This window comes from Citrus sinensis, chromosome 7, assembly GCF_022201045.2.
Source record: "Citrus sinensis cultivar Valencia sweet orange chromosome 7, DVS_A1.0, whole genome shotgun sequence".
NCBI classification, from domain to species: domain Eukaryota; kingdom Viridiplantae; phylum Streptophyta; class Magnoliopsida; order Sapindales; family Rutaceae; genus Citrus; species Citrus sinensis.
The window spans coordinates 6,175,497-6,201,227 of NC_068562.1; the positions used below are offsets into that span (position 1 = coordinate 6,175,497).

A 25,731-nucleotide genomic window follows, 5' to 3' on the forward strand; every position below is an offset into this window, starting at 1 on the left:
CTATTGATATTTATAATTAAATATCAGTCATAATTCTTTTACATAATTATATTGCAACACTCCTGAATGTCAATCCTCACTTAAAATATTTATAATTAGAGATCAATCGGTACTCTTTTAAATAATTTTATTACAACACATCTGAATATCAAACCTCATTTAAAATTAAAGAGAAATCTATTTTCACAATTAATTTTAGAAGGAGATTGAGAAACCCTCACTATTAATATTAGAAAGATATTAATTCTATCTCAACATAAGGAGACAAATAAACCATTAATATACAGGGGAGGCACTGCGCTGAAACTCAAACCATGCACCCAAAGCTGTTGGGTGCATGGATGTGCCAATGGGCTACGGGCCCATTGGCTATATATATATATATATATTTATTTATTTGTTTTGTTTCAATTGCAATCAGTCAACTATTAGATATTTATTATTTTATTGAGTAGTGCTTAATAACAAGATATTTATTATTTATTATTCAATTGCTTTATTTTGACACAAGTCAAATTTGCCACAAGTCAAACTTGGCACAAGAGCATGCACAATCTATTTCCACACAAAAAAAAATATATAATATTAATAATAATGATAATAAACATATAAAAGTGGGTAGAGGTGTATTTTGCTCATCTCAAAATTCAAACTCAAAATGAGTAATGCATCAAAATCATCATAATCGCTAGGAATTTATGAATACAGTGAGTTCCAAGAAGCCACCAAGTTTGAAAATGCTGTAAACGACGAGCCACCATCATTATTATTCCAAGCGGTCGCAGCCATCATTCTCATCTCCAAGCTTCTTTCTCTCAAGGCTTTCCCCTCGGATCCCATCATCAATTCTCTTACCCTCTCTTCCACTCTTTCTGCACTCACCACCCCTTCCCCATTGCCAATGGTTTCTTCTTCTCCGTTCAGAAACATTGGCATTGCCACCTTCATTTCTTGCACCAACGCAACGCTATTCAGGAACTGCTCGGCATACAAAGGCCATGCAATCATCGGCACTCCATATGTCACTGCTTCCACCACTGAGCTCCACCCACAATGTGTGACAAAACCCCCCACCGATTCGTGCCCCAAAATAGTAGACTGAGGTGCCCATGACTTCACCACCAGTCCTCTCTCTTTGGTTCTCTCCAAGAACCCTTCCGGTAGCTCCGCCTCTGCAGCATTTGATGGATTTCGCACGACCCACAAGAATCTTTGATTGCACCTTGCATATCATAGAACATAATATAATATATTAGTTGTTAGAGGAACAATGAACAGGTAGTATATTTAAAGATCATCAATTGACTGTTGGTACATTATTATAAAATGGAAGTGCATGAATAAAAATATCATATTTATATAAAGACCTCTCGAGTCCAATTGCGATTTCCTTTAGCTGCGGAGCAGAGAATGTACCCCTGCTTCCAAAGCACAAAAACACAACGCTCCCACTAGGCTGAGAGTCTAACCACGTCAAACAATCGGAAGATACATCATCGGAGACGCCGCCAGCACGATCTTTGGCGTCCACGATCAAGGGTCCAATGCAGTGCAGCGGTGGAGTTGTGCCATTTGTGACGCAAGCACCATGGACAATAGCTTTGATTGCTTGCTGCTCAAGGAAGTCAAATGTATTGATTATAATCCCGGTTGACTTGGATAACGAAGTCGAGTAGTTGAGGAAGAAATCATAGATGGGCTTTTGGCGATCAAGCACAGGTTCGGGCATGAAGGATGATTTAACCGGGGGCAATCCTGGAATGAACAGAAGAGAGCTTGGGTGGTCTTTGAAGCTTGAAGTGATTTGGTTGTGTAGAGTTGGTAAGTAGAGGATGGCGGCGAGGGTGGAAGCACAGGAATTGAAGTAAGTGTAAGTTGGAATGTTTGGGTGATAAGAGAAGCTGGTAGTTGAAGTTATTATAAAACTCAGGATTTTGGAAGTGAGAGAGATGTTTTCCAGGGCCTGGAAGACATTGGAAGAATTAAGTTTGATGGATTCGATGGCGATGTCGGCTCTGGATAGTGTCTCGGAGGGCATTTGGATGGTGGGAAGGTAGTAGAAGGAGATGATCGGATTGAGTCGGTGTGAGATTGAATTGATGTACGAGCAAGTTTTGGATTCTTCCAAGGGCATGGATGGAACAAGGATTGTTATGGACACGTCTGACCTGTGTTGCAAGATTAGCTTGCCAAGTTCCACCATTGAAATCATGTGGTGGAACGCTGGACCTGGGTATAAAGCTATGGTTTTTTTCATTATGCTTGGTGCTTGAGGCGAGATGCTGAGGAGAAGCTATGGATGGCGGAGGCAGATTTGATTGGGGGTGGGGGAGCAGTTCACATTTTAACAGTTTAAATAGAGGCTCTCTGTCCATACAATTGTCGGAAAAAGCAAATTTTTTTTACTGTTAGAAAGGCACATTGATTTTTCTAAAAAGGTACATTGATTAGCTTGCACGTTTTACTTAAAAGTCACACTCTGTAAATATTATGACCCAAAAGAGAAAAAAAAAAAAAAAACAAAGATGTTCACAGATGAAATGAAATAATTGAGACATTGATCTTTAAACTGATTTCACAATAATACACACAATTTTCAAATGAACACTGATATTTGTACTAAAACCTAGTGAAAGATTGATAGAAACACAGCTAAAATCATATTCTTTTAAGTGAATTTTTTTTTAAATTAACCGAAAACATTTTTTAAGTGTGTTATTAATTTTTACTTCAATTCCCCAATCACTTTTCCTTCCAAATACGAATTAGTGAATTTTTTTTTTTTAATGTATAACTTAAAATCGTCGCTACCCTTGTTCTTTTTCCGTTAAAGACTTTTCCTGTCACATTGCATGCACAAATTATAAGGGAAAATTGGAAACGGGCAGCTTTGACCCGATAATTTGACGAAGTACATTTGTCCAACTTGGTACCGGTCATCGACAAAAGCATCACTTACCAAGGATAAAATCACCACTCACCAATACATTTCGTGCAGGTTAAAGCATGATTGAAGCACGTTTTCATGAATTTTGAAGCGCTTTCATGCTATGTCTCAATAAAAACACAAATATTTAATTAAAAAATAATAACAACTATGAACTCCCTTACGCTGGAAACAGAGAAGCAGTTTGCTTAAAAGTGCAAACTCCGATGGGAAGCTTTGAGAACTAGAACAGCATATCAAATATTCTCGTGTAGGGAGGACTATCGTTAAACTTGACGGTTAAATGCTTTACCCCATTCCACCAATTCCTAAAATCACTAGACACAAAAAGCAAAAACCACTTGCACTTGCACACAATGAGAAGCCAACCTTATATTATATCCCATCGAATAAAGGAGAGAATGATAGGCAGAATCTCTTTTTGATGGTCAATCGCTAAAATCTGTACTCCCGCTCCGAGAACTGCTGGCATTTCGACTGTGTAAGGAGAGGCCCCTCATGTGAGCAGCTGCAGCTGAAGCATCAACCTTTTTCTCTTGAAAGAATTTCTCCCTTTCAACATGCTTTGCAGGTGGGGGCGGTATTGTAACAGGTTGAGGATGTGCATTGGTTTCATGTGGTGGCTCTGTTTGCACTGGACGTATAAGTGGTCGGTTCAGCCTTGCTGCTGGAATTGACGATCCAAGAATGCCCAAGGGATGACGTTCTGGCAAGTGTTCTTCATCTTCAGGCCTTGCACATGCTTTTCCTTTCCGCATCCTGCCATGTGATTTACAGTCAAAAGAGGGAGCAATATCCAAGAAATGGGAATTTCTTTTTACCCAAAACATGGAAGTCTCATCAAGAAACCGAGGAATATTTGAAAGTTATGAACTGGGAAATGCTACCCAGCAGCCACTGCATGTTACAATTTTCATAAGTTTTTTGTTGCCGGTCACAAGCTTATTGTTACATTTCTCCAAATTTTTCTTTATATTCACGAACTTTTTCTTTGAAAAGCAAAACTTAGAACTGAAACGAAAAACTTATGACTAGAAACAAAAGAACTTGAGACCATTTTAACATACAACAGTTGTAAGATAGACACTCATTAAGCAAGCTTTTGTCTATCACGATATCAGAGCCATGCACCATTAACTTGTGCAAAAATCGGATTCAGGCTGGTAGAAAGCACACATATTATCCAAGAAGAAACAAAGGTCGCGCTGAAGATCAGTTTAGATAAAAGTACCTCCGGGAAAGTTGCTCAGCCTCTTCCTCTTCTTCTTCTTCTTCATGGTCAGCATGATTGGCAGAATGATTGGCAGTGGTGGTAGATCTAGTCGACAGATGGCCATCTTGATGGTTCACATGATTGGCAGTTGATGTAGACCTCTCTGAGAGAAGGACATCATGTCTTGCCAGGACATTCTGGAGCTGCTCGTTCAAGTCAATTGCTTGAGAAACCACCTTCTCGTCCCTTGTAAAGGAAGAAGAATTAATTCAAGTTTCAAGAGAAAAACACTTAGCATGTATGTTGATAAGAAACAGAAATAAAGAGCATGTTATGATGTAAAACAACAAAAGATGGACCAAAGATCCACTGAACCACCCAAAAGAAAGCGTATCAAGCACTACAAAAGAAACGATAAAAACTATCAGAAACTAATTAGATCTATCATCAATTTAGATTAGTACAGAAGGTATATGCACAATGACAGGTTAATTTTTCCGTCTCCCTTACCCACCAGGCTGCAAATCTCACTCCTTATGACAGATGCACACAAATTAATCAGTAAGTGACAATATCTGTCACAAGATAACTGAAATTAGGTCTAAAAGGATGTACTCCCTCCCTCCCATCCCTTCATCTTCCCACACTCTTGAAACACTTATTCTACCTACAGTGAATAAACCAGTTAACCCCCCCCCCCCCCCCCCCAACCCCAAAAAAAAAGAAACAATGTACATCCCCAACCCCACACCTACTCACATTAATGCACAAACACATAGATGCCCGCCTTGTCCTTCATAATATCTATAGCATTGATTTCCTTTAGTTTAGAAAGCAAGGGTTAAGAAGCAAATTTATTATAACTACGAGGCACAAGGGAAGCTAGGAAGTTCACTTACCGAGAAGTCATTACAAGATGCATAACTCGTTGCTTTTGGAAGGAACACTGTTCAACAAGATCGAGTGTAAATTCGTCCTTTGCTCCCTAAAAATACAGTCAAAATGACACATGCTAATTAATAATTCACAGCTAAATTTCGAGACAACAAAAACAATTGGCATTGAATATTGTTAATCATAGTTTACTAATATACCTCAGGATTCTGAGTACCAACTGCATCGAGGACATCCTTTAGAACCTCTAATGCATTACTAGCCTTTTGAATAATACTGTATAGGAAAGAAAACCAAGAAATCATTTATAAGCAATAACGATACTGCTGAGATGTATAATTAATAATTAATCACAATTACAATAATCAAATAGTTGAAAATGAAAATCAGAAGTCTAAGAAGATTAAAAAAGAAATTGAAAGAGAAATTGTGAATTAATTTCTCTCAAGTATAGCTAAATGCATTTATAATATTTGATTATGCTTCAAATGGATGAAAAATAGCAGAAAAAAGTTTAACAAAATGTACCTGGATTCTGGAACAATCTGAGGCTCTGGTTGCTGAGCAAGAGTAACACCTTCATTTCTAGAGAAGGCAAGTTCTCCATTTAGTGTAACTTTCTTATTTGCATCGGAAGAAGGATGACTTGATGGTATTGTACGAGGTCTTTGAGGAAACTGTACTCCTGCACTCTGCAAAAATAATTAATAAAAATTAATAAAAAGAATTCCACTAAATATTATCCTAACAAGAATTTTATTAGCCAATAGAGCACATCAGAAGGAGATAAGACATAAAATTACTGAACAGTTTCTGCCTCTCTCCAGCAAAGCCCGTAAAAGAAAAAGATAGACATGTAGGATAGAATTTGCTACTGCCCCAGCCAAAAGAACTTTCAATGAAATTCCTTAATAAGCACTATAAAAAAAAACCATTTTACAACAGGAGAAGTAAAAGTTTCAGGAAACAAAACATCTCATTTCAGTCTCTTTTATATCAATTTCTTAGCACTAGCAGTGATGATGGGAGAAAAACCAATAAAGATCCTTCCTCAGTTAACTAAACTTTGATGACAAAGAAACTAGCATCACACCAATTATGTCTAATAAATAACAAAACCAAATTGAAAAATTCTGAGTCTGTACCTACCACCAATTCATAATAAGCTGTGTAATATTGAGGGAATTTTCCAGAAGCACCACCAAGGGAGGTCTGCGTGGCATCTAGAAGAAGAAATATCCTCTCTCGTACAGGCAAATCTGACTGTCAGAAAAGAAAGTAAAGCAAATTAAGTGATAATTATAAAAATCAGCCACACATCACAAATTGTGCATTAGGAAACCGGCTTACACCTTTTTCTTCACTATCTTCACAAGAATAGGGAGAATCCCAGTATCTATAACCAACTTATGAATATGGTCTCCAATATTGTTCATCAACATCTCTAACAACTGCATTATTGAATAATAGATCAGTGATCTTATAATAAGCTGTAGAACCCCAAAAAAAAAAATGCAAGAAATAAGCTGAAGTTGCAGAGTCATTTCATGACCAGATCTTGAGAGTTTTATAGGAAGGAAAAAGAAAATGCAACTGCAGTGTCATATTGAAACTCGAAAAATATAGGGGAAATGAGAATTTCCCAACACTAAGTAGATAAAAGACAATAAAAGGGCTCACCATAACAGCATATAGTTGTACATTTGTGTTTTTGCTACCCAAACGTTTTTTAATAGCTTTAATCACATCCTTAGCATGCCTGCAAGTAAAGAATCAGAAACAATAGCAAAATATTAAGACTACAAATTAGCAATATGTCACATAAGTAAAGCTTCACAGTCCAAAAGCCCCCAAAAAGTGAAAAGGAAAATCATCAATGAGCACCTCATAACTGTCTACTGTAAAGATGAACATTTTCCTTTGATAACTAAATGACTAATTTTTTTTTTTTCATGATTTTCAGAAGTTCCAATACTATGAAAACCAAGCCACAAGAGGATTAGAGCACATTTAATCTAAGCTCAGCTCTATCTCCTCTAAGCAAACCTAAATCATCAATGAAACATTAAAAAATAAATAAATAAATCAATGCAACATTAAAGCACAATAAAAATGAACCAAAACAATAAACAAATATTATTTAATAAAAAAAATTGGAGTGTTCTGTAAGTTAAACCTTTGATCACGAGCGACTAATTCACAAATTTCAATATTTTTCGTCCAATCCACGTCTGCAAGTTTCTCACTTGTTGCAGAATTAACGAGCTCAGTGGCCATTTTTTGCTTATATCTGGAGATAAAAATATGTAGAAGGAAAGCACATGAATAACAATGATCTAAGTACAGCAAAAAATAAAGTCAAACAAATGAGAGGACAACTATTGGGTTAAGTCAAATATTTTCCAACGAAATTAGCTGAAAAATCAGTGATCAGAAAGGCAACTCAGACAAACATTCACACTCCACATGCAGCCTGTTTTATCATTTTCTTTCAAAAATAAACTAAATTATCAAGCATATCTAAAGAGCTAATTGAGTTTCGCTATCCATGCATCAAAGCTTCTACCAGAAAAAAAAAATAACTGACAATTATTTGCAAATATTGTTAACCTCACTAATATAAAAAGTACTGCGGAAGACTGATCATTCTAGAGTTTGCTGAAGCTAATTCTCACAGTTCAATAGGTACCACTCATAATTAGATTGAAAAATCAAAATTCCCCCAATGACAACTACAAGGCCATCTCATTCACAATCGACCACAATACAAAGGAATAACTAATCTTTGCACTAATAAAGCCAATTATCACATTTGCCACAGCATGACTGGCAACTTGATGTATTTCCAAATAAAGAAAAAAGGTCTCAGATAAATCATGTTATTTTCTAAAGTGTTTTCCATAGTTAATGCATTAGGAAGTGTAAACATGTGTATATAACAAATTTTTTTTTTAAAAAAAGCTTTCTATTTGTCAAAACACTGGCGATGTATCAGCTAAGATCCCTGTCTGCACAACTTCCCCTTATGTGACGACATCCATGGCTACCACATGACCACCCCAGCCACCCCAACATCAATCCAGTATTTAATACAATTCAACATGCTGATGCCATTATCGTAATAACATTATCTAACTGTGTAAAACATCTTTATTTAATGATTATCTTTCTTCTAAAAGAGTGTTTGCATGGCTTTAACCCTAAGTTAGATTTCAAATCCCACAAACACGCATCTCAATCACATGATAGACGTGAAGCCACAAAGCATTTACAAAATACAACATGAGAATAATTACGTAACAACAATGATAGGAAATAGAACCACTGCATCTGCTAATTTTCAAATTTTGACATATATTAAACATACTTTTTCTCATTGAAGGGAAAACTAAAAGAAACTCTGGTGTTCGCAACTTCTTTGAAGTTGATACTGCATCATCGTTACTCTGCAAAACATTTGTTTTTGAGAAAAAAAAAGATTCAAGGTAAGATGAAAGCCATAGTACTTCATTAATTTTAAAGGAATGTGATTAAATATAGAGCAGAATAAAGCAGAGGTTAGATACAGAATAAAAATCAGATAGTGCTATAAAACTATGTGCTAAAATGATAACTTTAAGTTCATAGTACTTAAGCCGATTTCAGTTTCTGCATCAAGTTTGTTAGAGTAGACGACCTTAGAACTGTGTGTCAAACATTATGTTTTAAGATTAATAATATTCATATAGTTTTAGTTGCATGCATAAATGGTAGGTTGTCATTCATTTTATATGCATTGTTTATCAGATTGTAGGCCCATATATCAACTTGTACAACAATTAGTTGTATGGATTAAGGCTTACTCACAGAAGATTTCAATCATGAGGTCATGGTAACTTATTATTCACAATCAGTAAGTTGAACACCTCCTGATTACATTCTGACATATCAATGTGTCAACCTATATATATTTATATATAAACATACATACACGTATGTATGCATGTATGCATGCATACATACACATACACATATATATTCCAAACTAGTTGAGAAGTAGATAAGTTAATGGAAATAATTTTTCTTTTTCCTCACTATTCTTTACAACAAATGTTGAAGCGTATATTGATACTATCACTTTCATGTTATATATAGGATGACACTTTCTATTAAACAACAAGGTAAAGAAGCTGAAAGTTTTTTAATCCATCTTGTGAGTAGTGTGAATAATGCACAAACTGACAAAGGAGAGGGAATCCTCTTTCAATGAAAAACATCAAGTCATTTATGACTTTTCTTCATAAAATTAGCATATTTTATAAAAATTCTCCCTTCTTTGTTTTGGTTACAAATTATTCCTACAAGAACACAAACATGCCAGATGGCAGATAAGTACACTGATGCCTGTATAAATTCTTGTCTAATCTCATCTAATTTGATTCAGAATGCAAGTTACAAAGTATTAGCATATTGTTGCCAGTAGACTCTTTCTATATGGTGATTCTGGAAAGATGATTGTTGATTAGTTCAGATTTTTCACTAATAATCAAAACTGTCACTCTGCTCCTAAACACTTTCCTTTTAGTTGCTAAAATTAACTCACATAAGCAAAATTATCTAAAAAATTTTGGAGCAGTATGTACTTGAAAATCATAAATTCTGCCGTGGTCAGATCGTAAGCAGTTGAAACAAATGTTACCTCAAAGATCTAACACAACAAACACAGGATGCGAACACGAAATCAACAGATCAACGGGTAAAGCGAAGGTGAATTTAAATGAAACGAAAAAATTTTTTTTCCTAATTCTTGTTCTATAGAAAGGAAACAAATATAAAACGACGGCATACCTGCGAGGACTGAGAGGAAGAGAGAGACTATGTGAAGAAAATTTAAGAAGAGCTGATATACACGAATTAACTTCAGCATTTCAATCAACGCTATGATGATGACTAAATTGACTATTGACTATAACTCACTGACTGTAAACAGAGATAAAATTAGAGAAGCGAAATTAGTTGCTAACTCTTTTTCTCTCTCTCTCTCTCTCTCTCTCTCTCTCTCTTATAGCTTTATGATTAGCGTTTTGTTACTACCGCTAATTGTAATTTATTTACGCTGAGATTAGGACAGGGAGGAGGACTCTTTGCCCTTTTTTCAGTTTCGATGGCGAATTAAACAGTAATGGGAGCAGCTGCGGCACGCCACGATAAAGCTAAAGCGGCTTAATATGTGCTGTGGTGGGGAAGGATTAGTCTAATTACACCGTGGGGTGACCTGTCTATTTTGACGCTTCTGTCTTTTTAGGACACGTGTTTGGACAGGGGGAGGGTTTCCTGACCGGGCTTTCTTCCATTTTCCACTTTCACCAAGTGTTTCCTTTTATGTATTTGTGATTTGTCAATATAATTGCTAAATTTATGAAAACGTTTTTTTTCAATAATTTTTTTTACATCTTAAATGTTTTTTCTTCACTTCTTAATAAAATATTAATCTTCAATTGAGAATAATACTAAGTGCTTTGTATGTTATATATGTATCTATTTTTTTTTAAAAAAAAGAGTAAATAAATTTGAAATCGATTTTTAGTCGCCTAATATTTTTGGGATTTTATTTCGCTACCCACATCATACATATAATCATATATGCATATATGATTTAAGTAAAAGGCACATGAATAAGTATATGTAAAAGTGTATACTGAGATATTCAAAACTCTCTCCAATAGTTTTATTTTTTAATATCTTTCGATTGTTTACATTAATTTAATATTTATTTCAAAATATGGAATAATCTTCTCAATTATTATTATTATTTTTAATGTGCAACACGAGTACTTAACTAAGAAATCATCTATCTTAATGCTCTTCTCATCTAAACATTTTTAACTACAAAATTCGGATGGAATCACAAGATGACATTAATACTAGAGTTGCCCAAACAAATCTTTTCATTGTCATCATTACAAAACCATTCATGTTACCTGTTGCCAAAAGCAAGGCTTGGGGCCTCGAGGTACCACATACGTGGCTCACCGTAGGGTAACATTGTCTGGTCCCAAAAATAATATTGCTACTTACACAGATGTTGTTGCAAGAGAGCGAGTAACACTTATATTGGATACTCTCGAGCGTGCTGTGAACAGTGATATCTAAAGGAGGGGTTGTGCACGAGACAGCGCGTCGGGAATTGAGCAAATGTTCCAGCGCTTTGCTGGACTTGGATTCTCTTTCTCCTAGTTTTCAACTTCTAGTTTTAGATCGACTATGCTGGCTTTATTCCCCTGCACCCCCGACACCATCAGAAAGCGACATGTTAGAACAAATCGAACATCAATTTCTGATCGTTTCGTTATAGGCCGTTCGATCTAATATAGCAAATTAAATGTTGTTGCAATTCAGTTATTGTTCACAACGCGAACGAATTGGTGACTAATCCTAAACAAATTTTGTCAAAATCCGGCAGAATTAAAATCTATCTCATTTATTAAACAAATCTTTATTCCATGCTTCATAATTCAAATTACATTTATTTGATAAATGAATTTTCGTTAAATGTACAAATATATTTTTTTATTTGTTTAATTTATTTAACAGAATTTATCAACCAATCAAAATAAAATTCAATTCGTTTAAATTTTTTATTATATATCAAATAATAACTAAAATCAAGAAAAAAAATCACAAATAACCTTATAACTTAGTAATTTTTGTTTTCTAAAATTTAAAATTATAAAGATAAATAAGTAATTCAATTAACTGAATTAAACTCGTATTCAGTTTGTTTATGTTTAATAAACAAGACATAAGCTAATAAACGAATTAATGAGCTCCAACCTGAATTTAATTAATTTATTTATTCAGTGGATAAATAGAATTTGACCTATTTATTTAAAATTTTCAAATCCAAAACTATTTTGGGCTCTTTCAAATTACTTTTGAGAGATTTAAAAGTAATTTTGAAAAGTTAAAAGTTAATTTTAGTGTTTGATAAATTTTTTTAAAAAATCACTTTTGACAAAGTCATCCCATCCTACAAAGATTTAAAAAAGCACGAAATGAATGACTATTCAAAATATAATTTTGAAAATCAGTTTTATACTTGATACAATTTCATACATATCCTTACATATAATACAAAAATCTAAATTACTCTTATTCAATTAAGAAAAACAAATCATTGAATTTAAAGAGATTGCTATTATTACCAATTATTTCGAGATAACAAAATTAGAATATTTATTTTATTTATCAATTGTCTTATATATATATATATATATAGAGAGAGAGAGAGAGAGAGAGAGAGAGAGAGAGATGCACAAAATAAAATATATTAAATATACATATTGATACATATAAATTTAATTTAACATTATGTCTATTTTAATACTTTTCATTATTATAGTAGTTTAGTAGTAAGATTTATTAAACACATACGATAACTTTTAATATTTACAAAATTTTTAAAAATAAAATTTATCAAATATTTAATTTTTTATAACTAATTATTTTTACAGTACATTTATAAATAATTATTTTAAAAGCTAAAATATTATCAAATTAGTTCTTCATTCAAATTAAAAATTAGTTTGTAATTCGAATTAAATAAACAAATCTCGACCCGTATTGCCAGTGCTACAGGACCTACATTCTACAATCCATTGTTAGGCACACAAATTAGGGTCTTGCTAATTTACAGTTGATTGTAACTTACAGTCCACACAATGATCACGTGGGCCTACGGTCACGTCATTATTTTTTTGTATTTTTTTGTATGGGACGCAACTTACACTGACTGTAACTTAGCAAAAGCCCGCAAATAAAAACGTACGAAAACAAAAGGCAGAATAAATATCTATAATGAAATAATGAAAAACTATCGCCTTATATTGACTGGCGATTGTACTTTTTTATAGCTGAGCATTGTAAAATATTGACAGTTTTTAGTGAGTGCTAATCGAATTGGGATGTCAGTGTGGGAAAAAATTTCAAAGAGTTTTTAATTAATTAATCTTAAAATAGGAATGATGAATCTATTTAAATGGGCTTTGTTGGCTCCACCTGCTAATAAATTGCCCAATCTCGATTGTCGGGCTAGGCCTAACATCAAGTTCCTGGACCTCAGCCTCGATCTGAGCAACTGAGTTCAATTCTTCAGTTTAAGTCTTTTAAGAATTAAGATGTTTAATATTTTTATATGGTAAATTTATTCGAAAATAACTTGAGGTATCAAAAATAATTGTCTAGCCTAGACTGGAATCCAGATTGAACTTGGGCAATGCGGGCAGGATAATACCCAGCCTAAAGATGAAGTTCGATCGATCCCAAGCATCATCATTTAATAAGCTCGTGGTCTTGGCTGGAACTCGGACTTTATATATATATATATATATAATATTATTTTAAATAATTATATTTATTCGACCTATCTACTATACATATATATGTAGAATTTTAAATATTTAAATATTCATAATTTTATGTCTAATTTCGTTAAAATAAATTAAAAAATTATAAAAAAATATTACAAAATATAAAATCCATGCATAAAAATTCAGGTTAAAAAAGGGGCTCGATACTGGACTTTTTAAGTCCAACCTAGGTGTCTAAAAAGTTTATCTAGATTGAATCCGGACATTAACCATACTAGAACCAAACTCGAATTTTGTCATCCCTAGGAATAGTGAGGAAAGTGTATCAACTGCATTCCACTTCAACTATGTACTTCAAAAGTGAAGACAAAAGATTCAACATTTCATACTTCCTGTTTCACTTAACCTTATTCTTATTTTGTCTTGTTATTTTATTTATATATTAACACGAAAGGTTAAGGCATAAGGGGATGAGTCGTGGCTTTCAGGCATTCACTAGCCTGGTTGCACTTTTGGGCCAGTGGCCAGTCGTTCCAAAATGACCAAACCCGGTAGACAAAGGCGGAGTTTAACTGATTTTTTTCCCCCAGTCAGACTGACATAGTTAGCATTTTGGGTCCGAGTTGAATGCAAGAAAGCGAAGGCACACGGGATTAGCGTATGTCTATTTTTCAGATTTAGAAATGACAACGATGTTTGGGAGGGATACTGTTTGGGACAAATGCGTCGAAGGGACCAGGAATGACGAGCAGATATCTGATGGCGGAGTTCTGCGAACCGGTGTGTTCCGTTAAAGCCTGGCGCGTGGAAGAACAGGAGCAGAAATATCATGCTCGTCCACGATGTTGTCGTCCGCGAGGCCAATTCCTATAAGAGGCATAAGGCCATTCTGACTAGAGATCGAGAGGCGAGGAGACCCGGTCGACGGCAGTTGGCAAGACGTGCTCTCCAGCACGAGAATCTAGGCACAACAGCCACGCTTTCCCCAGAACCGCGACGTAACACGCAAGATCTCACAGAACCATGACAGCCACACTTTCCCCAGAACCGTGGCGTAACACGCAAGGTCTCACAGAGCCATGGCAGCCACGCTTTCCCCTGAACCGTGGCGTAACACGCTAGATCCCATGTTTTGCCCATAACGCAGCAGTTGGAGTCCCATACCGTCTCGAAAAGAGCGGAAGACTGAGATTCAGAGGAAGCCTATAAAAAGGTAGCCAACGAAGGTAAAAGGGTTGGCATTCTTGAGATTAGAAGAGAAAAAAAACCTAAAAAGAAGAGAAAACCACAAAAAACGCCATAAGACCTGTGGCAAGCTTTTCCCGAACCTTCATATCTGACTTGAGCGTCGGAGGGTTTGCGCCGGGAAAACAACCGGCGTACTCTGACTTATCTGTGTACGCAGGGACCTCTGGAGAAGAAGCCTGGCGAGGAGACCTCCTGGTCGTGACGAAGTTGATCGAGTAGAGATCCTGATCGTAGAACGAGGAGAACCGGAATCTCGCATCAACATTTTGGCGCCGTCTGTGGGGATCCAGAGCAAAAAGCTTCTGTCGATAGCAAGAAGAGGGGTGGAGTAAGCGAAAGGCAATGGAGATAGGAGGAAGTAGCGCACAAGGGGGTGACATAAGGCTTAACGATTCCGTGACGCTGAGGGAGGTAATCAGCGAAGCACGGGAAAAAGTCATGTTCGACCGGATGGAGCGAATGGAAAAGCAGATGGAAACCTTGACAACCATCCTGCATGAGCTGCGGAACGAGCGAAGGGTAACCCAAGAGGGAAGGGTGAGAGGCGGTGGAGCGGCACCAGGTACCGATAGTGCGGAGAAAAGTCAAACCGCTGGGAGATTTGGTGGTGAGAGAGGTAACGTACCTCTGCGGGGAGAATTTCATAGAGAAAGAGAGCAGTCCCCGGTAAGACAGACTTGTGACGGGGGCGACGGGGTGGTGAATGCAGAGGAAACAGAACTGAGGCAACACTTACATGATGTAGAGCGAGAGCGGGATCAAGCTGCAGCACGCGACCCTGGTCGCGCAGGACAGCTGGAGGAGGAAGTGCGAAGGCTAGCGCAAATAATTGACGACATGCAAGGGAGGAACAGAGCCCCTGGTTGGAGGATAATGCTGGACGGGGAATCACCGCTCGCAGCAGAGATCATGAGGGCAGTTATTCCGAGAGATTTCCGCCTCCCCGACCTCAGATACTCGGGAAGAACTGACCCGCTGATGCACATAGAGCGCTTCAACGACATAACGGGGGTACAAGAATTATCTCCATCCCAAAGGTGCAGGGTGTTCCCACTATCCCTTGAGGGACGTGCACGAGAATGGTACAGGAAACTTCCTCGGGGCAGCATAAAAACCTTCGAGCAGATGTGCCAGGAATTCGCAGAGCAGTTTAGTGGGGCAATGTCACCGGAAGATGACATGATGGAGCTGAAGAGCATGAAACAGGGGGAGCAAGAAACCCTTCGGGAATTCATCAAGAGGTTTCATCGGGCTGTCCTCGACTTGGGAGCCTTCAACCACCCTCAGGCGTTAAGGGGACTGAAAGAAGGGGTGAAGATAGGAAGGCTGTGGTACAATTTGAGAAGCCCAGCTATTCAAACGTATGCAGCCGCATACGAACAGGCTAAAAGAGACATCGAGATTGAGGAGGAGAAGGCTGCACGGATCAAGACAGACCAGTTGGAAGGATTAGGGAGGAAAGAGAAGAAAGCATTACCAACCAATGGGCCGATCAGGAGGAGGGACCACCAGATCTCCGGTAGTGGAGCAGGAGGTAGGGTAATTGCTTACCAGCCTCATCAGAGGCCGCCACAGTATCAGCGCAGCAGGGCGCCACCTCCTCGTTCCCCAGCTAGGGAGCCTTGGAGAAGACATGATTCGGCATCCGGCGATCTTCATCAACATTGCCACGGTAGCAGGACGAGCAGACCAGAAGCACTCCCACCGCCCCCAACTCACAGTGGGGCAAACAGAGAAAGAGCAGTGCATCTGGTCGACCAGAACCAGGACTATGGGCGGTACACTCCCTTGAAGATGCCCCTGGATGAGGTGTACGAGGCCATAAAGGGTCGAGGGCTGCTGCACCTCCCTACACCAATAACAAAGCTACCCAACAGGAGGGATAGAGGACGTTATTGTAAGTTCCATGGCACCCATGGCCATACCACAGCAGAGTGTAGAGATCTCAAGACCCAGGTCGAAGATTTGGTGAGAAATCGGTACCTGGACGAGTTTATGGATGGGACTTTCCCGATGGTGGCCACAACAGATGAAGGGGAGCAGAGTGATGGAATCTTGAGACACGAGCCGCCCGCAGCAAGGGTGATAGCTGGGGGCCCAACGTTGGCCGGAGATTCGAACAGATCGAGAAAAAATTATGCCAGATACGCCATGACCAGTAAAGAGATACTCTTCAACACCCCAGCAGCCAAACGAGTAAGGGTCAGGCAAGTGCCAATCATGTGGACGGATGAGGATGAGGAAGGGATTCTATACCCCCACGAGGACGCTTTAGTCATCAAGGCTACGGTCGCTAGCAAGAAGTTTGACCGGATACTGGTTGATACGGGGAGCTCAGTTGATGTGCTATTTAAGTCAACTTTGGAAGAGATGGGAATAGCCGACCGGAAGTTGGAATACACCAACACCTCCTTGAAGGGGTTCGGAGGAGGGAAGCTGGTCCCTCTGGGCGTGGTCGAACTGCCTATCACAATCGGGAGCCCCCCGACAGAAAGAACAATGATACTGGACTTCGTCGTAGTGGACGAGGAAGGTCCTTACCAGATGATCCTAGGTCGGCCATTTTTAAGGATGAGCAAAGCGGTGTTGTCCAACCATTATCTGGCTCTGAAGTACCGGGTGAATGGGGTAGTCGGAGTGGTACGAGGAGACCAGAGGATCGCAAGAAGCTGCTACTCCTCGGCAGTAAGGGAGGCGATGCAGATAACATCCCTCGATACCCGAGTGGAAAACAAGACTGGCAGACAAGAACCCGTAGAGGATCTAGAAACAGTAAGCATGGGACCAGAGAACCCGGGAAAGACGATCAGAATCGGGTCGAGACTTGAGGGAGAGCAAAAGCAGGAGTTGGTGAAATGCTTACAGGCTCATGCCGACGTGTTTGCCTGGACACATGAGGACATGCCAGGGATTGACCCAGAGGTAGCATGTCATAGGCTGGCAATAAAGAAAGGTGCTCGGGCAGTAAGGCAGAAGAGGAGGTGCTTCAACCAGGAGAGGTATGAGGCTGTAAATGATGAGGTGGAGAAGCTTCTGAGAGCAGGGTTCATTCGGGAAGTCAATTACCCAGAGTGGATATCAAATGTGGTGTTGGTAAAGAAGGCAAACGGCAAGTGGAGGATGTGTGTGGATTTCACAGACCTCAATAAGGCGTGCCCAAAAGACAGCTTCCCTTTTAACAAAGATCGATCAGCTAGTAGATTCAACGGCTGGACATGGTCTGCTTAGCTTCATGGACGCATTCTCGGGATACAACCAGATCCCCATGTACGAGCCGGATGAGGAGAGCACGGCTTTCATCACTAACCAAGGTCTGTTCTGTTACAGGGTGATGCCATTCGGTCTCAAGAATGCTGGGGCCACCTATCAAAGGCTGGTGAATAAAGTCTTTAAGCCCTTGATCGGGAAAACCATGGAGGTGTACGTGGACGACATGATCACCAAGTCCAAAATCCCGAAGGAACATGTCAGACATCTCGAGGAGACGTTCGAGCTTTTGAGGAAGTATAAGATGAAGCTCAACCCGGAGAAGTGTGCTTTTGGGGTCGAGTCAGGGAAATTCCTGGGATTCATGGTGAGCCATAGGGGGATTGAAGCAAATCCCGAGAAGATCCAGGCGATTGTGCAAATGACGTCTCCTCGAAACCTGAAGGAGATGCAGAGCCTCACGGGGAGGTTGGCGGCGTTGAGCAGATTCATATCCAAGGCTACAGATAAGTGTCAGCCATTCTTTCAAGTGATGAGGAGGGGAAAGAAAACGGAATGGACCCCAGAATGCGAGGAAGCCTTCCGGAACTTGAAGCATTACTTGCAGCAAGCTCCGCTACTGTCCACACCGAGGGATGGGGACAAGTTGAATCTGTATTTGGCGGTATCTGATCGGGCCGCCAGTTCCGTTCTAGTGAGAGAGGAAGAAGGAATTCAGTATCCGATATACTACACCAGCAAGGCCCTGCTCGACGCTGAGACCAGATACCCAACGATGGAGAAATGGGCACTGGCCCTTGTGGTTGCTGCTCGGAAGTTGAGGCCGTACTTTCAAGCATTCCCGGTCTCGGTAATAACCAACCAGCCATTGCGTCAAATTCTGCACAAGCCAGATGCCTCTGGTCGGCTCGTCAAATGGACTGTAGAGCTGAGCGAATTCGACATAGACTATAAACCCCGCGCGGCGATAAAGGCCCAGGCAATGGCCGATTTCGTAGCTGAGTTCGCGGAGCCCGAAGTATGCTTGGATCAGCAAGATGCAGATATAGGCAACGACGAAACTCAAGTATGGCAGATATCTGTGGATGGGTCATCAGGAGAGCGGGGTTCAGGAGCAGGGATTGTCCTGGAAGGCCCAGAGGGGGAGGAGATCTCTTATGCTGTAAAGTTGGAATTTGCAGCCACAAATAACCAGGCAGAATATGAAGCCTTGATAGCAGGGCTGGAATTGGCTAGGGCCGTGAAAGCAGACAGAGTTAAGATCAGAACTGATTCCCAGCTGGTTGCGAATCATGTCAGTGAAAGATTCCAACCAAGAGAGGAGAAGATGGAACAGTACCTAAGGATAGTCAGGCAGATGATGGGGAAGTTCGAAGCAGTGGAGGTGATACAAATCCCCAGGGAGCAGAATAGTCGAGCAGACATTTTGGCTAGGATGGCAGCCGTAGCCGACCCAAAAATGCCAAAGTCGGTCCCCCTAGAAGTGAAGTCTCGCCCGAGTATCGAGCAAAATTTGGGGGTGTTGCGGATAGAACAAAAAAGCTCGTGGAGGGACCCGATAGTTTCATACCTTAGAGACGGGGTCTTACCACCAGATAAGCTACGAGCCCGGAAGATTAGAGCTCAGGCCTCGAGATACACGATGATCGATGGGGTACTGTATCGGCGAGGATATACATTACCGTTCCTTCGGTGTTTGGACGATGACGACGCGGATTACGTGCTGAGGGAAGTACATGAAGGAATTTGCGGAAATCATTCTGGCGGGAGGTCCCTGGCCCACAAGGTTCTAAGGCAGGGATATTTCTGGCCGACGATGCACCAGGATGCGCAAAGGAAGACCAGGAGCTGTGCAAGCTGCCAGAGTTTTGCAAATTTCTCTAACCAACCACCAGAGAAGCTCACCTCCATGGCCTCCCCTTGGCTATTCGCTCAATGGGGAATTGATCTGATCGGCCCATTGCCAAAGGGACGAGGAGCAGCAACACATGCAATAGTTGCTATAGATTACTTCACGAAGTGGATAGAGGTAGAAGCCCTTAGCAGGATCACAGAGAAGAAAACAACAGACTTCGTGTGGAGAAACCTGGTCTGTCGATACGGGATCCCATATGCCTTGGTAACGGATAATGGCAGGCAGTTCGATAATCACAGCTTCAGGGATTTCTGCCAGAACCTCGGGATAGAGCTGAAGTATTGCTCGCCTGCTCACCCTCAATCGAATGGACAAGTAGAAGCAGCCAACAAGACAGTCAAGAGGCTTCTGAAAACCAGGCTCGGAGCAAAAAAGGGTGCGTGGGTTGACGAGCTGTCAGGTGTGCTATGGGCATACAGAACAACCCACAAAACCGCAACTGGGGAGACACCGTTCGCTTTGGCTTTTGGACATGAAGCGGTCGTACCGGCTGAGGTAGGAACGACCACACACCGGACAGATTATTTCAATGAACAGGAGAACGACGAGCAGATATGTTTGAATCTTGATCTGCTAATGGAGAGGAGGGAACAAGCAGCCGAGCGATCAGTCACTTACCAGCAGAGGGTGGCTCGGTATTATAACCAGAAGGTGAACATACGGCAATTCAGGGTCGGAGACTGGGTACTGAGAAGAGTGAATCAGAGCACCAAAGATTCGACTCAAGGAGTGCTGGGACCGAATTGGGAAGGGCCGTATAGAGTCAAGCAGATAGCGGGGCCCGGGGCTTACAAGCTGGTCCGCGCGGACGGCCACGAAGTGAAACGCCCATGGAACGCAGCACACCTCCGAAAATACTTCCAGTAAGACTTGCTCACATTTTAAAGCAATTTCTGCTCATGCTGTTTATCTTTTATTTTTATGTTTTATGTCCGAACAATTTCATGTAAGTCAAATCCTGCCATTAATGGAACGTCGACGAATTTCATTCGCTTGAAACCGAAAAAAATCCTAAGGCATGCAAAGGCTCGCAAAGTCTCAGAGCCTGTCTTATGGCGAGACAGAAGCCAAGCATGCCGGGATCTGCTCGGCCACGAGAAGGCAGGCATGCCGGGATCTGCTCGGCCACGAGAAGGCAGCAGAATCCAAATCGTTTAAAGAAAATCCTAAGGCATGCAAAGGCTCGCAAAGTCTCAGAGCCTGTCTTATGGCGAGACAGAAGCCAAGCATGCCGGGATCTGCTCGGCCACGAGAAGGCAGCAGAATCCAAATCGTTTAAAGAAAATCCTAAGGCATGCAAAGGCTCGCAAAGTCTCAGAGCCTGTCTTATGGCGAGACAGAAGCCAAGCATGCCGGGATCTGCTCGGCCACGAGAAGGCAGCAGAATCCAAATCGTTTAAAGAAAATCCTAAGGCATGCAAAGGCTCGCAAAGTCTCAGAGCCTGTCTTATGGCGAGACAGAAGCCAAGCATGCCGGGATCTGCTCGGCCACGAGAAGGCAGCAGAATCCAAATCGTTTAAAGAAAATCCTAAGGCATGCAAAGGCTCGCAAAGTCTCAGAGCCTGTCTTATGGCGAGACAGAAGCCAAGCATGCCGGGATCTGCTCGGCCACGAGAAGGCAGCAGAATCCAAATCGTTTAAAGAAAATCCTAAGGCATGCAAAGGCTCGCCAAGTCTCAGAGCCTGTCTTATGGCGAGACAGAAGCCAAGCATGCCAGGATCTGCTCGACCACGAGATGGCGAGCAGAATCCCCAAGCATACCAGGATCTGCTCGACCACGAGAAGGCGAGCCGAATCCCAAGCATTGAAGAACCTTCGGAGGCATGTGGTAAAAACCATGAGCCAAGCCGGAATCCGCTCGTCTAGACAGAGACAAGCAGATTCTCAAACAAAAATTAACTCATAATTACAACACAAGAAAGTAATCAAAAAAAATATATATATATCCTTATTAATTGGTTAATGATTAACAGAGGGGATAATCTTCATGAACATTATCCGTTACAACAAAAGAAATATATCAAAAAGACGGCGGATCTGTGAGCCGAGCAGCATCGGTTGGCTGGACCTCCTCAGGTGCGAGGGGGGTATCGCCAGTTGCGTCCGGGGGGTGCTCGCCCCGCCAACCTCAGCAGGGACTCCACGAGGAGGAGAGTTTTCCTCCTCAATCACGATCGGCTCTACCCCCTCGGCATCTTCCTTGGCCGCCTCCTCATCCATATGCCGAGCAACGCCAGCTGCAAGGTCATCCATCTTGAGGTCAGGGTGTTGCTTCCCGAGGACGGCCATGATGCAACGATAGGAATGCCGGAGTCCCTGGTCGTACTGGTTGTCGGCCTCCCTCTCCAAGTTCTCGACCTGAGCTCGGTGGGAGTCACGGAGAGACTCGAGCTGAGCCTCATACATAGCCTTCTGCCTTTGCAAATCCTCCTTGACCTTGGTAAACTCCTCCTCGAGGGTAATGGCTTTTGCTTGAGCAAGTGATTCTTGCTCTATCAGCTTCAGATTCTCGAGATTCAGCTCCCCTGCTTTCTTCTCGGCAACGTCAGCTCTGTTCGTCGCCGATTGGATATCCTCCTTCATCTTCCGGTCGTAGCGGCCAACCTTAGCCTTGTAATAGGTGGTCATACAGCTGAGGTGGAAAGCGCTATGCTGCATGGCCCCCACCAGCTCACCCAAGGTGCGGCCGTCAAAGGCCTCCAGGTCCCTCTTGCTCACGGATTTAGTTAACTCATTGAGGTAAGGGACCAGATGTTCTGCTCGGCTGTCCGGTAAGCGAGGTCGAGGCCCGACAGGAGGAGAAGAGGTAGCAGGATCTGTGGCTACTCCACTAGCTTCCCCGACTTCTACAGGAGCCGGAGGTAAAATCTTCAAGGCTGGGGCCTGCTGCACGATGTTGGCCCGCTTCGCGGTAGGGGCATCCTTACTCTCGTCCCTCTTCGTGGTCGGAGGTCGAGAACGTTTTCGGGTCAGAGCCCCAATCACAGCGTCCTCCATCCTATGGCCAGGAAGTATCAAACGAGACTCGAGCAAGTTGTATGTGGATATCAGTTCCCGGCTCGAGCAGGAATTGACTAGCACAGCCTCAACCCGTTTGAGCGGGCCAGGTCGGAGTGGGAAATGAACGCCCCAAGAAACTACAACATAAACAGACACTTGGTTAGAAACAAGCCAATGAAACAAGAACAATTATGGATACAAGGCATCTGGAGCGAGCAGGCAACCTGGGACCGTGAAACGGGGTGGGACCCGATAATCCTTCCCGTCCACTTGTGCGACCTGACCCCAAGGACCCCCAGCAAAAAAGAACTTTCTCTTCCAATTCCCACCACCACCAGTAGGGAGGTCGGTTATAGGTTTCCTGCTCTTGGTGCTAGATTGGAAGTAGTACCAGCCGGCATCTTTGGGGCTGCTCTTTAGCTGGTACAGGTGCTTCACCTCATCAACCGTGGGCTCGCTTTGGCAACATCTGTCCCACAATATGAACAGACCAGAGAGCACTCTCCACCCGTTGGGATTCAGCTGACCAGGAGCTAAATTTAGCCCGTTAAGTATCCGGGCAAAGTAAGGTTGCAAGGGACACCTCAGCCCGTACTTAAAGCTGTCCAGATACAGGGTAACATATCCCCTAGGAGGCCGGCTGGGAGCATCCTTCTTTCCCGGGACCTTAAGAAGTATCTCGCCAGGAATGCTATACCTCAGCCGGAGGTCCTCGAGCTCATCAAACGTGGTCGTGCACGTCATGTAATCAATAGCATAATCCCGCGATAGGGCTCTACCTCCTATTGTACTCCTCCCCTCTCGTCGCGGCGTCCCCGATGGGGACGCCTCACCAGAATCATCTCCTCGACCCTCACTCAAAGTATCCTCGGAGTCAGAAGATCCGTCCTCACCATTACTCCCGCTTGTAGAGGTCGTTTGGGGAGACATGCTCCTAGCACTAGTCCTGACACTAGGCCTAACAGGCTCTAAGGGGACCTCGGGGTCAAAGGCGGGATTGGTGAGCAGACTAGGCAGGAAGTCCAACTCGTCGTCATCAACCTCAACGACCTTCTCTTTGCCTTTCGACATTCCCTAAACTCTAACCACAACACCTCCAACTACTACCCAAACGAAAGAAAAAAAAGAAGTTATCTGCAAACTATTCGAGACCGAGGAGAGAGAGGTAATACCTGAAGTACCGCTTCAATCGGAGAAAGGCAAGGGGGGGGCTTCGTGCCGGAACTTCTTTGCCGGAGAAACAGAGACGTAGACGGAGACAGAGTGAATGGTGAATATGCCGTTCGAGAGGATTTGGCTTTCCAAATGAGGACGGACTCTTGGGTTGCCAGCATATAATTGCGCCGAATCCCGAGGATCTCGTAACCGTCGGTTTGAAATTCAAATGGAGGGGGGGATTTCTGCCACGTCACCTCGTCCGCAATTAAATGCGACATGACTCCTGGCAGCCTTTTCCAAACCCACGCGAGCGAGTACTATCGAGTTTCTACTGCTGGTCCACTACATTACCCAACACCAGAAACTGGGGGACCGGTGTTTGGGAGGGATACTGTTTGGGACAAATGCGTCGAAGGGACCAGGAATGACGAGCTGATATCTGATGGCGGAGTTCTGCGAACCGGTGTGTTCCGTTAAAGCCTGGCGCGTGGAAGAACAGGAGCAGAAATATCCTGCTCGTCCACGATGTTGTCGTCCGCGAGGCCAATTCCTATAAGAGGCATAAGGCCATTCCGGCTAGAGATCGAGAGGCGAGGAGACCCGGTCGACGGCAGTTGGCAAGACGTGCTCTCCAGCACGAGAATCTAGGCACAACAGCCACGCTTTCCCCAGAACCGCGACGTAACACGCAAGATCTCACAGAACCATGACAGCCACACTTTCCCCAGAACCGTGGCGTAACACGCAAGGTCTCACAGAGCCATGGCAGCCACGCTTTCCCCTGAACCGTGGCGTAACACGCTAGATCCCATGTTTTGCCCATAACGCAGCAGTTGGAGTCCCATACCGTCTCGAAAAGAGCGGAAGACTGAGATTCAGAGGAAGCCTATAAAAATGTAGCCAACGAAGGTAAAAGGGTTGGCATTCTTGAGATTAGAAGAGAAAAAAAACCTAAAAAGAAGAGAAAACCACAAAAAACGCCATAAGACCTGTGGCAAGCTTTTCCCGAACCTTCATATCTGACTTGAGCGTCGGAGGGTTTGCGCCGGGAAAACAACCGGCGTACTCTGACTTATCTGTGTACGCAGGGACCTCTGGAGAAGAAGCCTGGCGAGGAGACCTCCTGGTCGTGACGAAGTTGATCGAGCAGAGATCCTGATCGTAGAACGAGGAGAACCGGAATCTCGCATCAACAAACGATAAATCATTTTTATTTTGTGTGTTTATTTTTATAAAATTAATTGTGAAATGAGAATGAGAGTGGTAGGTCCCATTCAATTGAAGAATGAAGAACGGAAATTCTTTTTTATGAGAGAGGTGAGAATGAAAATGGGAAAATAAAAATAAGGAAAAAATTGACACTTTTATCCTTAAAGAAAATTAAAAAAAAATATTTTTTACCTATTTAAATATTAAATATTATTATTATTAAAAAATAATTATTATTTGTTTCATAATAATAATAATAATAAATTATAGTATTGCGCTTAGGCTATGTTTGGGAGCAAGGATCAAGTGTAGGAATGGACTAATTTTGGGATTAATCATTTATCCTATATTTGGCAAGCTTTATTTTGGATTAGATTAGGGGACTAAATTTGAATTTAGTCTTAAAATCATGGGATTACCAATCGCAATTTACACATGGGTTTAGTTAGGATTAATTTTAAAAATAATTTTCTATTTAATTAACTATTACTTGTATATCTAATGTAATATTTAATTTAATAATAACTTATTGAAATTAATCATGAAAATTAATAATACCAGTAATTGGTTGCTTTTATATATATTATTTC

At 41.5% G+C, this 25,731-nt stretch overlaps 3 protein-coding genes across 4 annotated transcripts; all 3 read right to left on the minus strand.

Annotated features, from left to right (window-relative positions):
• Nucleotides 1-564: 564 nt before the first annotated feature.
• On the minus strand, nt 565-2,504 carry LOC102628772 (UDP-glycosyltransferase 88B1-like). Its single transcript, XM_006466129.4, has 2 exons — nt 1,368-2,504; nt 565-1,222 (listed from the first exon to the last, which is right to left on the minus strand). Exons 1-2 carry the CDS (start codon nt 2,255-2,257, stop codon nt 697-699), a joined length of 1,416 nt encoding a protein of 471 aa, XP_006466192.2. The 5' UTR covers nt 2,258-2,504; the 3' UTR covers nt 565-696.
• A 435-nt stretch (nt 2,505-2,939) lies between these two features.
• Nucleotides 2,940-10,213, minus strand: LOC102628471 (TOM1-like protein 5). Of its 2 annotated transcripts, none has more exons than XM_006466128.4 (11): nt 9,882-10,213; nt 8,422-8,500; nt 7,231-7,344; nt 6,735-6,813; nt 6,407-6,505; nt 6,204-6,317; nt 5,583-5,746; nt 5,255-5,330; nt 5,060-5,145; nt 4,179-4,406; nt 2,940-3,706 (listed from the first exon to the last, which is right to left on the minus strand). In XM_006466128.4, the coding sequence occupies exons 3-11, from the start codon at nt 7,329-7,331 to the stop codon at nt 3,376-3,378; spliced, it is 1,278 nt and encodes a 425-aa protein (XP_006466191.2). In that variant the 5' UTR covers nt 7,332-7,344; nt 8,422-8,500; nt 9,882-10,213; the 3' UTR covers nt 2,940-3,375. The 2 variants fall into 2 exon arrangements, with proteins under 2 accessions (XP_006466191.2, XP_024955244.2); XM_025099476.2 differs by lacking the exon at nt 9,882-10,213 and adding an exon at nt 9,733-9,807.
• Nucleotides 10,214-21,775: 11,562 nt separating this feature from the next.
• LOC127903744 (uncharacterized) lies at nt 21,776-23,845 on the minus strand. The gene is made up of 2 exons (XM_052444434.1): nt 23,266-23,845; nt 21,776-22,911 (listed from the first exon to the last, which is right to left on the minus strand). The coding sequence occupies exons 1-2, from the start codon at nt 23,843-23,845 to the stop codon at nt 21,776-21,778; spliced, it is 1,716 nt and encodes a 571-aa protein (XP_052300394.1).
• Between the last annotated feature and the right edge of the window lie 1,886 nt (nt 23,846-25,731).

Excerpts from the sequence above, each read along its gene's own strand:
- LOC102628772 (XM_006466129.4), bottom strand. The coding sequence starts at position 2,257 with ATGAAAAAAACCATAGCTTTATACCCAGGTCCAGCGTTCCACCACATG. Across the intron at positions 1,223-1,367 it reads ATCGCAATTGGACTCGAGAG|GTGCAATCAAAGATTCTTGT; the intron begins GTCTTTATATAA and ends ATGATATGCAAG.
- LOC102628471 (XM_006466128.4), bottom strand. The coding sequence starts at position 7,331 with ATGGCCACTGAGCTCGTTAATTCTGCAACAAGTGAGAAACTTGCAGAC. Across the intron at positions 6,318-6,406 it reads TGAAGATAGTGAAGAAAAAG|TCAGATTTGCCTGTACGAGA; the intron begins GTGTAAGCCGGT and ends CTTTTCTGACAG. Across the intron at positions 5,747-6,203 it reads CAGCTTATTATGAATTGGTG|AGTGCAGGAGTACAGTTTCC; the intron begins GTAGGTACAGAC and ends TTATTTTTGCAG.
- LOC127903744 (XM_052444434.1), bottom strand. The coding sequence starts at position 23,845 with ATGTCGAAAGGCAAAGAGAAGGTCGTTGAGGTTGATGACGACGAGTTG. Across the intron at positions 22,912-23,265 it reads CGGGTGGAGAGTGCTCTCTG|TTTCTTGGGGCGTTCATTTC; the intron begins GTCTGTTCATAT and ends TTTATGTTGTAG.